The sequence below is a fragment of the Mustela putorius genome, unplaced genomic scaffold (genome assembly GCF_011764305.1).
Source record: "Mustela putorius furo isolate JIRA1106 unplaced genomic scaffold, ASM1176430v1.1 tig00000827_pilon_pilon_pilon, whole genome shotgun sequence".
NCBI classification, from domain to species: domain Eukaryota; kingdom Metazoa; phylum Chordata; class Mammalia; order Carnivora; family Mustelidae; genus Mustela; species Mustela putorius.
Window position 1 is genome coordinate 7573419 of NW_025421489.1, and position 18196 is coordinate 7591614.

At 36.8% G+C, this 18196-nt stretch overlaps 1 protein-coding gene across 1 annotated transcript in view; it reads right to left on the reverse strand.

Annotated features, from left to right (window-relative positions):
- Positions 1–18196, reverse strand: part of MALRD1 (MAM and LDL receptor class A domain containing 1) — a 753919-nt gene that overhangs the window by 698324 nt on the left and 37399 nt on the right. Inside the window, 3 exon segments of the mRNA XM_013058904.2 lie at positions 407–573; positions 8122–8265; positions 8933–9034. Of these exon segments, the coding sequence (XP_012914358.2) occupies positions 407–573; positions 8122–8265; positions 8933–9034 (413 nt within the window).

An 18196-nucleotide genomic window follows, 5' to 3' on the forward strand; every position in this document is an offset into this window, starting at 1 on the left:
CTTTAATATACTTTCATGAATTTTTAATGATTTTGTAAAATAATATTATACAAATTATCACATTATATTTTCTATATGATGGTTGTTTTTTTGTTTGTTTGTTTGTTTTTTTAATAGGCTCCATTCTCATCATGGAGCCAAACACTGGTATTGAACTCACAACCTGAGATCAAGTCCTGAGTTGAGATCAAGAGTAGGACATTTAGCCAAGTGAGCCACCCAGGCACACCTACATCACAGTAGGTCTTAAATCAGGTTCTTAATATTTCTTTTCAAAGGTATACTAAATAAAGTCAAGTTAAAGAATACCTAAAGCCTACACACAAATGAGAAATAGAAACGCAAGTTGCCAAATAGAAATTTCACTTATTAAATGAATTTGAGATAAATGTAAGTTTCTTCTCACCTTATTATTGTATAGTCCTACTCTCAGAACACTGTTTTCCATGGAATAATAGAATTGAAGATGGCAGCTCTTGCCCAGGCAGTGACACAGAGAGCTATTTAAATAGGCTTTGCTGTCTAACTGGTTAAGAGTAGAAGCATCCTTAGCTCCTAACCAGATATAGTAACCTGAAAAATAAAGGAAAAGGGAGCAATTTAGGAAAAAATGAGCTGCTTTCTGTTTGAACAAAATCATTGCTTTGTGGACTTTTCAAAATCAGGCTTGGAAGACAAATATTTTACTTAAAGGGATAGGATGTTTTATTCACTTATTTATTTATCCATTATTTTTAGGGATACGATGTTTTAAAATGATTGTGTCAACTACAAATTATAGGCTTTCATTTCTATATGTGATTTTTAAATGCACTGAAATCTGCTCCTAGTTCCTGAAATTAGGAAATTTCAATTCAATATTCTTTTAAAAAGATATCGACTGATATAAAAATCTCGTGCTACAAAATTATCATTTTCTTTTAAATGTCACACTGCAATCTTTTTTTAACCAAGAATTCCTCACCTTTCTTCCCAGAATTACTTCCCCTCTTATTTTTTCTACTTCTTAGTTGTAGAATAATCTTTTTAGTTTAAGGGAATATAAACAGCCTTCTTTCTTACTCAACCACATGGAAGTATCAGATACCACAGTTCCATTAAACTGCAGGTATGGATTTTGTACTACATAAAAATATTGTCAATCAATTTTATCCCATCTGATACTTAAAACCAATTTGTATTATTTTTAAATTTAGTGATATATACAATGAAGAGATACAAAGATATTTCTATGCTCTTATAGCTTTTCAATAATGGTTTCCAATGTGTTATTTCTGTGTAAGTTAGTGAATATTCCTATAGTTTCTTAAAACTATGAATTTAAATTAGATAAAACTCTTATTTGCTGCAAAATGGAAGACTTTTAGGCAAAATACAATTTTAAGTTAACACTTTGCATCTAACTTATACACAAAGAAATGATAAATAAGCTAAAGACATATTTTTACAAAAGCTGAGACAGCTCAATTTCAACATAAAATATCTCAATAATTAAGTAAAGAACAATTATACCAATTATACCAAAGGCTGACACCAAAGAACTCTGGAACTTTGAGATCAGCCCCAAGCTGTGGTAGCTTAGATTCTGACTAACTTGAATGCTGCAAACAAAAGCTGGAGGAAAAAACTTTCTCAATGAAGTCAAAGATTAGAGTTGGGGAATCCTGCTCAGAAACTGAGGCGGAACATATACCAACAGACACTACCTTGCGCTATGACTAAGTGATAGGATGTGCAAAATTCCATGGATTATCACAAAGATGAAACCCTAAATTAGTATTGTTATTAGTCAAAGGGGGTCCTGTATAATAATAGGATAATATGATCCAAAGAACTGTAGGTCTCACACCTAATTTAAGATGTCTTTAGGGAAACCCAAAGACAACAGGTAAGACAAAAACAAGGATACCAGATGACATTCTAGCCTCAAACATCTACAGCTGTGGCAAAAAGTAGAGTCTAATCTCTAGCTACATAAAAATAATAGGTCATGCTAAATATTTATTGACCTTAATTCCCTTAATATAGCACTTCATGTCTGGCTTTCAACAAAACATTAGACAGCACACTGAAAGGCCAAAAAAAAAAAAAAAAATAGGGTTTGAGGAGAAAGAGTAAGTATCAGAACAAGACCCAGATATGGCAGGAATGTTGAAATTATCAGACTAAACATTTAAAACAACTATAATTAATAAGTTAAGAGCTCTAATGGAAAAAAAGTAGAAACATGCAAAAAAAGATAGATGATGTAGTCAGAGAGATGGAAGATGTAGTCAGAGAGATGGAAATTCTAAAAAAGAATAAAAAATACTAGAGACCAAAACAAAACACTATAACAGAAATGAAGATTGCCTTTAATAGGGTCCAACTCTTGATTTCAGCTTAGATCATGATCTCAGGATCATGAGATCAAGCCCCACACAGGGCTCCATGCTCACTTCAGAGTCAGTTTGAGATTCTCTCTCTCTCTCCCTTGCCCTCTGCCTCCCCCCCACATTCACGTGTGCACTCTCTATGTCTCTCTAAAATAAATAGAACCTTTTAAAAATGAAGAAGAAATAAACACTTTCTCAGACAAATGAAAATTGAGATAATTTGTAGCCAACAGACCTGTTTTGTAAGTAATGTTAGGAAAGAAAGACGGCAGCAGTGTAGGAGGACCCTAGGTTTACCTTGTCCCAGGAACACAACTAGATAACTATCAAATTACTATAAATACCCCAGAAACTGAGCCAAAGACTGACAGAACAAACCCCACAACTAAAGGGAGAGAAAAGGCCACACTGAAGAAGGTAGAAAGTGTGGAGATGTGGTTGAGAGCAGAAATGGTTGGTGGGTATTGCAGAGGGGAAGGAGCCATGGTCACTGAGAAGGGCAAGAGATAGAAGAGCACACAGGGTAATGCACAAAGAGAAAGTTTCCCCAAAGTCGTTGGCTTGGAAATGAAGAGGAGCTGAAGATTATGAGTTCTTGCACCTAGGAGGGCTTAAAGTCTGAAATTTTAAAGGTCAATGAGCTTGGCTGGGATAGAGCCCAGAGGTCACCACACTACTTCTGGAGAAAAGACAGGCAAACAACCTAAGGGAAAACAGTACAGAAGCACTGACCTACATTCGCTCTTCTCAGAGCACAGACCTGAAAGGCAGAGTTCACAGAGATGCCTCTCCAGAAACAAAGGAGTTGGCTAGCGCCACTCCTGTGTTTATGCGCCAGCATAAACACAGAGCCCACCCAAGGGAAGCAGGATAACACCAACATTAGCTACCTAATTTGCTTACACTAAGCTTCATACCCCCGAACTCTGACAGAACTACTCTTCTCAGTCAAGCATGCCTCAGTCCTAACACAGGAGCTCTTTCCTCATAACATGAGCACAAACCCCTGCTCACATCATGTCTCCTTGCCAGAGAGTTCTTCAGGGTCTCCATTCTGGTGAAAGTGGTGTCAGGTCTCACAAACAGACCTGAGCACTTCTAGTTAAAACTTGTCACATTCAGGCCAGGAACCAAACACTGCTCACAGCAGACAACAAGAGACTCTACAGATGACTGGCCTGAAGGATAGATCAACAAGAACACAACAGTGGAGTGCATTCAGGACATTCCAGAGATACTCCTTGAAGTCCCAGGACCTTGACACTACATGACCTCTTCTTCATGGTCATTAGATTCAAGAGGAGTCATAACTGGCTTTTCTAACACAGAGAAGAAGGCAGAGAGTTAGACAAAATGCCAAGATGGAGGAATTAATCCCAAATGAAAGAATAAAATAAGGCCACAGCCAGAAATATAAGTGAAGCAGATATAAGTAACAGACCTGACGAAGAATTTAAAACAACAATCAGAAGGATACTCATTGTGCTTGAGCAAAAAATAAAAGACATTAGTGAGACCCTTAACAAAGGGGGAGAGGAGTTAAAAAAGAATCAGAGATGAAGAATGCAATAAATGAGATTGGAAACAGACTTGAACAGCAGGCTAGAAGAAGCAGAGAAATGAATTAGTACTATAGAAGGCAAAATAATGGAAAATAATGAAGCTGAACAAAAGAGAGGAAGAATTATGCAACAGAAAAATAGACGTAGGGAACGCAATGACTCCATCATTCACAATAACACTCAGAATTTAGGAGTCTTGGAAGAATCGAAGACTGAAAGGGGGGAAGGAATTTTTAAGAAGTAATAGTAAAAAACTTCCCTAGTCTGGGGAACAAAACAGATATCCAGATCCAGGAGGCATTGAGAATTCCCAGCAAAATCAACAAAATAGTCCCACACCAAAATATATTGTAATCAAATTTTTAAAATAGTTCAATACCAAAATATATTATAATTAAATTTTTAAAATATAGTAATAAAGAAAAAAATCTTAAAAGAAGTCCTTAACTTACAAAGGAAAACCCATAAGGCTAGGTAGAGATTTCTCAATAGAAACTGCAAGCTGGAAGAAAGAGGCATGACATATTCAACGTGCTGAATGGGAAAAATCTGCTGCCAAGGCTCTCCTTTAGAATAGCATAAACAATGAATTTTGGAATACTGAAAAAAAAATTAATTTAATTTTTAAAAAATTTAAAAAGAGAGATAAAGAGTTTCGCTCACAAACAAAAACTAAAGAAGTCTGTGACCACTAAAACTACCCTGCAAGAAATATTAAACAGGAATCTTTGAGTACAAAAGAGAGACCAAAAGGGACAAAAATAAGAAAGGATCAGGGAAAATCTCCAGAAGCAACAATATAACAGTAATAAAATGTCAATAAATACAGATCTTTAAATAATTACTTTGAATGTAAATGGACTAAATGCTCCATTAGGAAGACATAGATTGTCAGAAAGGGAAAAAAATTAAGACCTATCTATATGCTGCCTAAAAGCGATTTATTTTAGACCTAAAGTAAAGGGATGGACAAACATTTACCATGAAAATGGATGCCAAAATAAAGCAGGAGTAGTAATACATATATTAGACAAACTAGATTTTATTTTTTTTTAAAGATTTACTTATTTATTTTAGAGAGAGAAGGAAAGCATGCAAGCAGGGGGAGGGGCAGTGCTAGAGGGAGAGAATCACAAGCAGACTCTGCACTAACTGTGAAGCCGGACATGGGGCTTCATCTCATGACCCTGAGATCATGACCTGAGCTAAAACCAAAAATCAGATATTCCACTGATTGAGCCACTCAGGCCCCCAGACAAACTAGACTTTAAACCAAATACTATAACAAAAGATGAAGATGGGCACCATATCATAATAAGAAGGACAACCCAACAAGAAGATGTGACAATTGTAAATATTTATGCACCCAACTTGGAAGCGCTCAAATACATAAAACAATAACAAACATGAACTAATTGATAATAATACAATAATAGTAGGGGACTTTATTTTTTTTTTTAAATATTTTATTTATTTATTTGACAGAGAGAAATCACAAGTAGATGGAGAGGCAGGCAGAGAGAGAGAGAGGGAAGCAGGCTCTCCGCTGAGCAGAGAGCCCGATGCGGGACTCGATCCCAGGACTCTGAGATCATGACCTGAGCCGAAGGCAGCGGCTTAACCCACTGAGCCACCCAGGCGCCCAATAGTAGGGGACTTTAAACCCCCCACTTACATCAATGGACAGATTATCTAAACAGAAAATAAACAAGGAAACAATGGCTTTGAATTTAAGGAACGTCAGAAGAAATTCTTCAAAGAAAAGGAAAATGATATCTGTCAGAACCTCAGATCTAAATAAAGGAAGGAACAGTACTAGGAAAGCAATAAATAAAACACATCAGTTGCTAAGTTTTAGCAAAATCTTTAATTTATAGTTTCCTTAATTGATCTAAAAGAGCATAGTTTGTTCAAAATAGTAACAGCCACAATGCATTTGATGATTATAATTTGCAAATAAGTGAAATGAATGTCAACAATGATGCAAGGGCCAGGAGGGAGGAATTGGGAATATTCTGTTATTATAAGATACTTGCATTACATGAAGAAGTATGAAACTATTTGAAAGTGGAATTCGATCAGTTGTAAATGAAGTTCACAAATTCAGAGCAAGCACTAAATAAAGGGTGAGAAAGGAAGTATAATTGAAATACTAAAACAGGAAATAAAAAAGAAGTGTATAAAATTTCATTTAAAACTACAAAGGCATAACAGAAGTGGAAGACAAAAATAAGAACAAAGAACAAGGCCAACAAATAGAAAACACTAACACACGGGCCCCCAGGACCTATATTTAATAGGCACTCAAGAAGATAAGAACAGAGGGACTCAACGAGAATTATTAGAAAAGTGTAACATACCATTTCCACAAGTGATGAAATGCATATATTCTGAGCATTGAAAAATTTAATTAAAAATATATTCATGATCTGTACTCATTATAGTGACATTTTCAAACATTAGAGATAAACATTTTTTTAAATCTGCATAAAACTGAAAAACAATTAGATGAGTTCAGACTTCCCAATGACTACTGTAGATATCAGGAAATAAAGAACCATCTCCATGTGCTTAGAAATAGAATATACAGACTTTCTTTAGAAAACCGTCTGACCTGATTGATTATTATTTAGGAGTGAGGTCATTAAAAATATTCTAAGTTTATAACATAAACCTTAAGCAAGCCCATCACCACAGATCTTTTCTAAATTAAAGGACAATTAGTAAGTGAAGCTTTTCAAGAAGGAAAAGAAATCAAGGGCATGAAATAAAAGAAACAATGGTGAATAAAGAAAATGATAGGGGTGACTGGGTGGCTCAGTTGGTTAAGCATCTGCCTTCAGCCCAGGTCATGATCCTGGGGTCCTGGGATTAAGCCCTGCATCGGGCTCCAGGTTCAGCAGGGCAGCCTGCCTCTCCCTCTGCCTCTCCCCCTGCTTGTGTTCCCTCTCTCTCTCAAACAAATAACTAAAATCTAAAAAAAAAAAAAAAAAAAAAAAAAGGAAGAAAGAAAGAAAGAAAGAAAATAATAAAAGATAAAAGACCAAAAACCGAAGACCTTAACAAACTCCTCACCAAAGAAGACATATGGATGGCAAGTAAGCATATGAAAAGCATAAGGCGTTAGGGAAATGCAAACTGAAGCAAGGAGATACCACTACACACCCATTAGCATGGCCAGAATCCAGGACACTGACATTGCCAAATGCTGGAGAGGATGGAAAGCAATAAGACCTCTCATTCATTGTTGATGGCAATAAAAAATGGTACCTTTACTTTGGGAGACAGCTTGGTAGTTTCTTACAAAACCAAATATATTCCTACTACATGATCCAGCAATCATGGTCCTTGGCATTTACCCAAAAGAGGTGAAAACTTAGGTCTATACAAAAACCTTCACATAGATGTTTATGGCATCTTTATTCATAATTGCAAAACACTTGGAAGCAACTAAGATGTCCTTCAGTAGGTGAATAACGTCTGGCACATCCAAGTAATGGAATATGATTCACTATGAAAAAGAAATAAGCTATCAAGCCATGAAACGACATGGAGGAATCTTAAATGCATATTACTAAATGAAGGAAGTCAATCTAAAAAGGCTACCTATTGTATAATGCCAACTATATGACATTCCAGAAAAGGCAAAACTATGGAGAAAGTAAAATCTACATGGAAGAAGAAAAAAACAGCTATTGCTTCCTGCAAAATCTTAAATTAAGTAACATCTTAAATTACTACTTTAAGAAAAGACTAACAATATGCCTCCTCAAAAAAAAAAAAAGAAAGAAAAACAGTGGAAAGAACAATAAACAGAAACACAAACTTAATATTAGATGAAAAAGAAACTTATCGACACTAGTGAAAGGGGGAGCAAATACATTTTGATAGAAGCCTTTTAATACCTTTCCTATTGGTTCCCACAAAATCTATTATCTCCTGATGATAAGAAAATAATAAAATTTACAAAATTAAAATAGTTTACCTAGTATAATTCTTCCTTTACATTATTGATAATAAGGTTTTTAATTTTTTTTACTTTCACTATGTATGGTAAATATAGTTTCAAGAAAATATACTCAGTATCTTCATCAGGATCCCTGATGAAATGTTTTAATACCACTCACAATAAATCACAATTCTGAAAAAAATATATAAAGAGTATTTTTTTTTTTAGTTCCTACCTTCATCACTCTTTTGATCCTGCTGAGGTCTAGATTCTAATGCAGGAATTTCTCTTGCTTTTGTGCGGATCCAGGAAATTTGCCCAACAGATGTTTCAGACGCCCAGTCACGCATAGCAAATTCCAATCCACAGATCTGATACACTACAGAGACGTGACGTGGAAAAGTCACTAGAGTGGCTGCTTAGCCATAGCATATGAGTTGTAATCAAGGCTTCACACACACACAAACACACACACACACATATACACACACACACACCGCACGCACACACACTTTCTAATTCATACCTAGAAATTTTGGTTCAACAAGCCTTGAACTATATCAGCATACCTGTTTTTCAAAAGTTCTTCCTTGACCCAGATGGGCACCCTCCCGAAGGAAAACCATTACCATTTAAAAGTAAAAAGATGTTTTCACTTTTTCTTGTACCCCTGCTCCAGTTACAATGCTTTCAGTGGCATACATAGTATCTAACCTGACCTATCTTACAGAACTAAGTTAGTTTAAATCATTTGCTATTCATAATCGCACTGAAATTTTAAAGAAGAAACAATGGATATAATTCAAAGATGGTCTTTAATGGAACTATTTTACAGAGCAACATCACTTTAAATTGACATATTTAGTATCTTTCATGCTTTGAATAAACCACAGACTTTCAATAACACTTTGGCTAAATTAGGACATAAATGTCAACAAAGTTTGCCAAGTGAGTATCAATAGTAGTGGTCTGAATTACTACCAGTGGTTCCAAGTCTCATGGGTGGCTACCTACCATTATGGTGGGCATCTCAATTTAACACTTACCCCTCAGTCCTTCATCTGTAGAATCAAAACTGCAGAGACTTGTATCTAGATGGCACTGCTCCTGCTCCGTATTCAATGTTTCTGGACAGGGTAAAATTTCATCTGTTAAATTTAAAAATTGGCAAGAAATGAGATTAATTGCATCTAGAAAGGCACATGTATTTTTTAAAATGTTAGCATTTGTTCTAGAAAGAACTCTCCACCCAACTCTGTTCTGTGGCAGCGTCTCCCCTCAGGCCAACCCCATTACACACTGAGAATGACAGAGACAGAGAGAACAATACAACTCTGCTAGTGCTTCTGCATTTTAATCAGATCCCTGTGGTGACTACCAAGCTCCCAAACCAAATCTTCCATGTATCCATGAAGTAACACGGCCTAATGTGGAAACATAAAGCCTATGGTGAGGAGCATAATGGAACAGGTGGCAACTGTAAGATAGACTGTCCTCTTTAGCTGGAAGCTGATCTCCTGGAACTACTGCCTCTGCCATCTTCTCTCATTGTGTCTGTTTTTCCCTCCACTACCCTCCCAACACTGAGCTGGAGAGTGGACCAGGTATCCTTCCAGTCCTGTTGCTACTTCCAGACAATTCTCACGCTCTCCTCCCGAAATACCTGAGCCACAATCCTGACAAGAACCACAAGGCCTGGGACAGCCACAACATGGGCTCTGGTGGGGGTGGGAGAAATGAGTGCAGGAGCTCACCACAAGCAACATGGGTGCAGGTGGGTGCCCCGAGCATTTCCAGTCAAAGGCATCACTGTGGATACGCTGACACCTCCAGGAAGGAAATTCAAGACCTACTCCAGCCTGTATCTGTGTGATGGAAGGTGAGCACGCAAGAGCCCACCACCACGCCGCCTGAAATGGCTTTGTATCTGTGACTACTCACTTGGTTGCATGTGGCCATCCCACCACATTTTTTTTTCTTTCCTTTTCCGCCACTCCTAGGTAGCTATTCAAAATCCTTTACCCCCTCCTTCCCCTTCCAATTCCTTCTTCCCCATCATCATTCTCAGATAATCATGTTGCTTCACATTTCATTGGGAGAATGAGAGGAAACAGGAGAAAACTTCCCAAGTCCTACCACCCATCTCCCTGCACTGCTGCCCATGTTTCTTCAGAAAATCATCTCCTCTTTCCTGTTTTAGGAATTATTCTAGCAATTTCCTCCCCTCCTTTACATCTACGGGTTTTCTTTCACTTCAGTACGCAAGGGGGCCAAAATTTCACCCATGGAAAGAAAACCCTCGGACCCTACAACCCCCTCCAGCTAACTTCGCTAAGTTCTATCTATTTACATGGACTCCAACACCAGTTCTTCTCCCCAATTCCTTTCTTGAGCCTATTCCAGTGAGGATTTTGATTTTTTTTTAATAAGCTAAAATTCACATAACATAAAATTCACCATTTTAAAGTATACAGTTCAGTGGCTTTTCTATAATTATAATATTGTACAATTATTACCACTACTTCCAAAACATTTTCATCCCTCCAAAATAAAACCCATACCCATTGTAAGTCACTCCCCATTCTCTGTTCCTTCTCAGGCTCTGACAACCACCAACCTTCTTTTCATCTCTATAGATTTGCCTTTTCTGGACATTTCACATAAACACAGTCATACAATATCTAGCCTTTTGCATTCAACTTTTTTTACTTAGCATAATGTTTTCAAGGTTCATTCACATTGTAGGGCATATCAGAACTTTTTTTTCTTTTCTGTACCCTTACCACTCCACTGAAAGTGCATATATCAGGAATGACCTATATTGCTAAATCCCATATTTAATTTTTCCTCCTTGTCACACCTGACATGTCAGTAACATTGGATATACTTGATCACTCCCTCTTTCTTGAAACCGTTTCTTCGCTAGGTTCTGATACACGATTCTCTCCTGGTTTTCCTCTTCAATTACTAGCTGTTCATTCTCAGTCTCCTTTGCTGGTTTTTCCTCATTTCCTCTGCATTACACAAAGTAACATGAGAATGCCCCAGAGCTCAGTCCTTGGATCTCTTCTCTTCTCTACACCCACAATCTTGTTAATATCACCTCATTTCATATATTTAAAACACTTCCTAGATGCCAACGACCCATAAAATTATCTTTCAGTCCCAGCTTCCCTGGACTCCAATATTTATATATCCTGTGCCTGTCTTGGCCCTTTCACTTGGAGAACTAACATTCATCTTGATAGAAATGGGTCTAGGGGCGCCTGGGTGGCTCAGTGGGTTAAGCCGCTGCCTTCGGCTCAGGTCATGATCTCAGGGTCCTGGGATCGAGTCCCGTATCGGGCTCTCTGCTCAGCAGGGAGCCTGCTTCCTCCTCTCTCTCTCTGCCTGCCTCTCTGCCTACTTGTAATCTCTCTCTGTCAAATAAATAAATAAATCTTTAAAAAAAAAAAAAAAAAGAAAGAAATGGGTCTAAAACTAAACTTCTGCTTCTGTCTCCCCAGACTTTATCCTCTGCTTTTCTTCCCATCTCAGCTCATGAAAACTCCATCCATTCTCTTCCAGGAAGAAATCTGGATCCATGACCCATCTCTTGCTCTCACCCATCACTATATCCATCAGCAAATCTTTGCTTTGTCTGTAAACTAGCATCCAGAATCTCGCTATGTCCTACCACCTCGGCTACTACTACCAATTCTGACTCAAGGGAGCATCACGCTTTCTGGATTACACTAACTTTTATTTTGCCTCCTTATCCTCTTCTGACATTTAAATATGTCTGTTAGATCATGTATCCTCCGCTCAAAATTATTACATGGGTTTCTGTCCTTCATGAACAAATGCATTAGCTCTTACCATGATCTTCCTTATACAAACCAAGACGACTCTTGCATTAGGACCTTTGCATTTATGTTTCTTTCCAAAATACACATGGCTTACTCCCTCAACTCCTTGGGGATTCTTCTGCTCGTAAATGTGCTCTTCATGTACTATGCCTGACTACACTATTTAAAACTCCATCTTACCTGTATCTGTGGCACTTCTTTTCTTGGCTTTCTGGTTTATTGTTCTCCATGGCACGTATCACCACTTGACATAAAATTCTGTTTTTATTTACTTACTGTATTTCTCTCTTTCACTAAAATGTAATTCCATGAACACAGGGATGGCTGTTTGTTTTTTACTGCTATCTCCCCCTTGTCTGAAACAACCCTTGGCACAATAGGTGTTCTCTATATACTTGTGTAAGGACTGAATAAACCCATGACCTAAGAACAATTCAACAAAATTCTTGAAAATATTATAGATAGTATATAAATTGTTTACACTTTTATTTGGAATAAAATTGAAGCAATTGGTTATAAAATGATTTATGAATAACATCTGTAAGCTGATTTCTTTTTTTTTTTTAAATTTTTATTTATTTATTTGAGAGCGAGACAGTGAGAGAGAGCATGAGAGGCGAGAAGGTCAGAGGGAGAAGCAGACTCCCCATGGAGCTGGGAGCCGGATGCGGGACTCGATCCCGGGACTCCGGGACCATGACCTGAGCCGAAGGCAGTCGTCCAACCAACTGAGCCACCCAGGCGCCCCTGTAAGCTGATTTCTTATCATGGGAGCTTAAAAATGATGAATATGCAAAGTCTCTTGAATGTAAGATCCACTGAAAATAAAACTGCAGATGCAATAAGGGAGTGTGAGGAATAAACAAAGCTAAGATTACACAATAACAATTAACATGAAACAATTAAAACTGTAATTTTTGTAGATTCACATAATAGCTGCAGATCTTCTGCCCCCTAGAGCTAAGTAATTAAGTATTGGCCATAGTTCAACTAAATGTTGTATATTATCTCTAATTTTTCACTATTTATACAAGACAAAAACCTCACAAAAGTACTATAAACAAAAATAGCAATATAGTCAAATATAAATGATAAGATATTAAAAATGTAACTTGTGTCAATTGGTATTCAATATCTTTCATCAGTGTCAACCATTATTCTACCTTCATCCCCCAAACTGGAATTTATAACCATAAAAACAGTAGATGGGGGTCTGAGTCGACAATCAATTAATCTCCTGGGTACCTTTTTTTATTTTAGTACATTCAGTCTCAGAGCTCAAAACTATCTATATATTAATAGGTATTTTCTCTATATCCCCACCCTCTTTATTTCTCACTGTTACATTACACCACAATCTGGCTGCAGAAAACTATTTTGGGGATTTTAAAATCTTTCATCCATGATACGTGTTCATCAGGATGAAGCTTTGTCAACCATTTTAAGGTCTCTATAAGTGAAGACACATTTCCTTCAAATCTTATCTTGTACAAGCAGGTTATGCAAAATTGGCCAGATTCTCTCTCACATGGTACAGAATGAAGTCAAAGTCTCAAGGCCATCGGAGTAGAAGTTATAATTGGCATCTCCTTTTGACTCCTGGGGCTTTAGACAATCTCCTTGTCAATTTTCTTAAATTAGTAATGAATTTCAAGGAACAGTTACTGGATCCTAAAAGGTAGCTAGAAGCTAATAAGACAAAAAAGGTAACTAGCTCCTTAGTTATTTAACTGGGTAATATGTATGCACCATTCAAATTCTCATTAAAAGATGGTTTTGTGTATTTGGGGCTCTCATAAATGAGATGAAGGCAAGATCCTGGCAAACCAATATAAAAATATTCAAAGAATATTCACAATATTCTGATTATGAACCACAACAGCATGCCATTTTTATAAAAATTATAATAAGCAATTTATTCAAAAATCAGTGGCTAAACACATACCTATTTATTCACAGTCACAAAGCTTGACTTTTCTTTCATACATGCTACTTTGGTAAAGTCTAAAAAGATCCTTCTTTCAATGAATGTGCAGTGAATTTTTTTGGAAAAGGGCAGTAATTAGAATGATACTGTTTGAAGGTGTGGGAATAATATAAAAGATTTCTCTAATGTTAGAAAAAGAATTTAGTTGAACTAAAATGTTCAGAAACTATAAGGGTACCTATACCTATACCATAAGCACATTTATAAAGTTGTTCACATTTTTATAGTGAAGAGAAATACATACAGCACAACAATAAAGTTGTACTTTTTCTTTAAAGATACTACTACTGGGGTGCCTGGGTGGCTCAGTGGGTTAAAGCCTCTGCCTTCAGCTTGGGTCATGATCCCAGGGTCCTGGGATCCAGCCCCATATCAGGCTCTCTGCTCTGCAGGGAGTCTGCTTCCTCCTCTCTTCCTTTCTCTCTCTGCCTGCCTCTCTGCCTACTTGTGATCTCTGTCATATAAATAAATAAAATCTTTTAAAAAAAGATACTACTACTAAGTACTCTATGTGGCAGCTTCGTCACCATCAGAATTGTTTAAACTTTTAAAAGTTACTATTTATTCTTTAAATGTTTAAACTTACATATGGAAAATGAAGTCAGACTTTTGATTATCCAGTTCTATGAATTTTGGCAAACATAGACCCATCATCTTTCAATCAATACTCCATTTATTTAGTCAGATCTTCTTGATGTCTTTGATCATTACTTGGTAGTTTTCAGAATTCAAACCCAGCATATTTGTTTTGTTTTGTTTTTTAAAATCAGGTTTTATTAAATTTATTTATTTTCAGCATAACAGTGTTCATTATTTTTTCACCACACACAGTGCTCCATGCAATCCATGCCCTCTCTAATACCCACCACCTGGTACCCCAACCTCCCACCCCCCACCTCTTCAAACCCTCAGATTGTTTTTCAGAGTCTATAGTCTCTCATGGTTCACCTCCCCTTCCAATTTACCCCAATTCCCTTCTCCTCTCTAACACCCCTTGTCCTCCATGCTATTTGTTATGCTCCACAAATAAGTGAAACCATATGATAATTGACTCTCTCTGCTTGACTTATTTCACTCAGCATAATCTCTTCCAGTCCCATCCATGTTGCTACAAAAGTTGAGTATTCATCCTTTCTGATGGAGGCATAATACTCCATAGTGTATATGGACCACATCTTCCTTATCCATTCGTCCGTTGAAGGACATCTTGGTTCTTTCCATAGTTTGGCGACCGTGGCCATTGCTGCTATAAACATTGGGGTACAGATGGCCCTTCTTTCGCTACATCTATATCTTTGGGGTAAATACCCAGGAGTGCAATTGCAGGGTCATAGGGAAGTTGTATTTTTAATTTCTTGAGGAATCTCCACACTGTTCTCCAAAGAGGCTGAACCAACCTGCATTTCCACCAACAGTGAAAGAGGGCTCCCCTTTCTCCACATCCCCTCCAACACATGTTGTTTCCTGTCTTGTTAATTTTGGCCATTCTAACTGGTGTAAGGTGATATCTCAATGTGGTTTTAATTTGAATTTCCCTGATGGCTAGTGATGATGAACATTTTTTCATGTGTCTGATAGCCATTTGTATGTCTTCATTGGAGAAGTCTCTGTTCATACTCTCTGCCCATTTTTTTTTTTATATGATTGCCTGTTTTGTGTGTGTTGAGTTTGAGGAGTTCATTATAGAGCCTGGATATCAACCTTTTGTCTGTACTGTCATTTGCAAATACCTTCTCCCATTCCCTGGGTTGCCTTTTTGTTTTCTTGACTGTTTCCTTTGCTGTGCAGAAGCTTTTGATTTTGATGAAGTCAGCATATTTTTTGTTAGATTTATATGTAAGAATTTACTTTGATTGTATTATAAATTTCATTTATCTAATTTCAGTTTCCAATTATTCATTGCCATTATATAGAAATCCAATTGATTTTATACCAACTTTGTATCATTATTATGATAAATTCATTTACTAATTCTAGAAGTCTTTTTAAATACATTTTATGATTTTAATCCATAGACAATGTCATCTTCTGCAAATATGGATAGATTTATTTCTTCTGTTCCAACTGTATGCCTTTACTTATATGTCTTGCCTTATTGCATTGGCTGGGCTTTCCAGTACGTCATTGAATATAAGCGGTAAGGGTTGACATCACTGCCTGCTTCTCAGTTTTAGAGGTGAAGCATTCATTCTTTCATAATGGGTATGATGTTAGCTGTTGGGTCTTTGTCTATGCCCTTTATTAGGTTACAGATGTCTATCGTTTGCTGAGGTTTTTAATTATGGCTGTATGTTGATTTTGTCAAATGCTTTTTCTGCATCTACTAAGATCATCATGTGCTTTTCTTCTTTTGTCTGTTAACAAGGTACATTACACTGATCGCTTTCCAAACATTGAACCAACTCTGCATCTCCTGGATGATTTTAATGTATTCTCTTTCTAATACGTTACTGGATTTCCACTGGGGTTAATGAAATCAACTATAATACCTGGCTTGTTAAAATGTAACATGAGGCGGGAGTAGGTTTCAGAGTAGCCATGTGCCTTTGGAATGCCAAGGCCTGCAGGCCAGTCAGCTGTTGAAAGGTTGTAATGCCTTCAGGAGTTGCCTTCCCGAAGCTTTCTTAGCCAAAACAGCCTGCCTTAGGCTATGTTTAGCAGCATATTAGTGTTTCTTATCTTTCCTGTAAACAGATCCACCTAGTTTCTATAAGGCCCCTTGTCACACGTCACCCACTTGAGAACTAGTGATGAGGATTTGTGAGTATCCTGAAGGACCAATAAAAGTGAGAGCCAAAAAGAGCAAAGGTCTTCGCCTCTGAGCATGGGACCCCTTGTCTTCTCCTCTCTTTCACAGCAAAGTCTGGAGAAATTTTTCATCTGTGGGTACAGGAATTGCTGGCCATTCCTGGCATATTCCATTTGTTAATATGCTGTTAAAAGAGCTTTTGTGATAGAAACATTGGTCTGTAGCTTTCATTTCTTAAAATATCCTTGTTCGGTTTCACGGTAGGACAAAGCTGCCCTTATAGACTAAGGGAACAAGCATTACCTTCACTTATATTTTCTGGAATAGAATATATAAAACTTGTAGGGTTGTTTCCCCCTAAATATTTCATAGAGTTTTCTGGTGAGACACTTCAGGTGTTGTCCTGAAGTTTTCTCTAATGGAAGATTTTTACTATGAGTCATATTTCTTTAATAAGCATAAAACTACTCAAGTTATCACATTGTTCTTGAATAGCTTTTGATCATTTATGACTTTTAAGGAATTTGTTCATTTCACATAAATTGTTTTATTTATGTGCATAGAGTTTTGGTAGTTAGTTCCTTATTCCTATTATCCTGTTAATACCCATAGAGTCTTTGGTATTAGTCCTATTTCTCTCCTAGTTAGGTAATGTGTGCCTTTTCTCTTTCTTTCTTGGCCAATCCAGCAAGAACTTATCAATTTTAGTTACCTCTTCAAAGAACCAGCTTTTGGTTTTGGTAATTTTCTCTATTATTTTCTCATCTAAAATTCCATTATTTATTATCTTTATATGTATTATTTTCCCACTGCTTGATTTAGCTTTTATATGTTCTTCTTTTTCTACTTTAGTTAGATGGATAGTTAAATTTACTGGCTTGAGAGCTTTCTTCTTTCCTAATAAAAATTTTATATCAATTACTTTTTTTTCTAAGCACTGCTTTAGCTATGTTACACAAATTTTAGTAAGTTATATTTTCATTTTCTTTCAGTTCAAAATACTTGGCAACTTCAAAGTCTGTTTTATGTAAATGTGTGACAGTTACTTTTCAAATGACTGTGGATGTCCCAGATTTGTAGTTTAATTTCATTTTGCTCAGAGGACTTTTTTTTTTTTTTACCATTTCAATTGTTTTAACATTCTTAAGGTTTGTCTGCAGCCCCCGTAGTACTGCTAAGCCATATCGGAGACTGGAAAATTCAGTAATACTATCTTCATTTAGTATTTTTATATTTTGTTCATCATTGATTTTTTTCATTAATCGTGAGCTCTCACTATGTGGTATTAAAATATTATTTATCTTAATTAGTGCTTGTCTTACTCTTCTCAAGCTGCTATAACAAAGTAGCATAGATTGGATGGCTTAAGGAACAAAAATTTATATTCTCACAGTTCTGGAGCCTGGACATAAAAGATCAGGCTATTAGTGTGGTTGGGTTCTCATAAGGGTCCTCTTCCTGGCTTGTACATGGCCACCTTCTCACTGTGTCCTCACATGACAGAGGGACAGGGAGAGACAAAGACATGAGTGATGGGGAGGGAGAGGGAGAGAGTTGGGGTGGAGGGGAGAGAGAGTGAACCCCTCTTCTGACAAGGCCATAGTCCTTCCTATCATATTAGGACCATACCCTAATGATCTTATATAATCTTAGTTACCTAAGACACTATCTCCAATATAGTCACACTGGGAGTTAGAGCTTCCAGATCTGAAGTTTGAAGGGGACA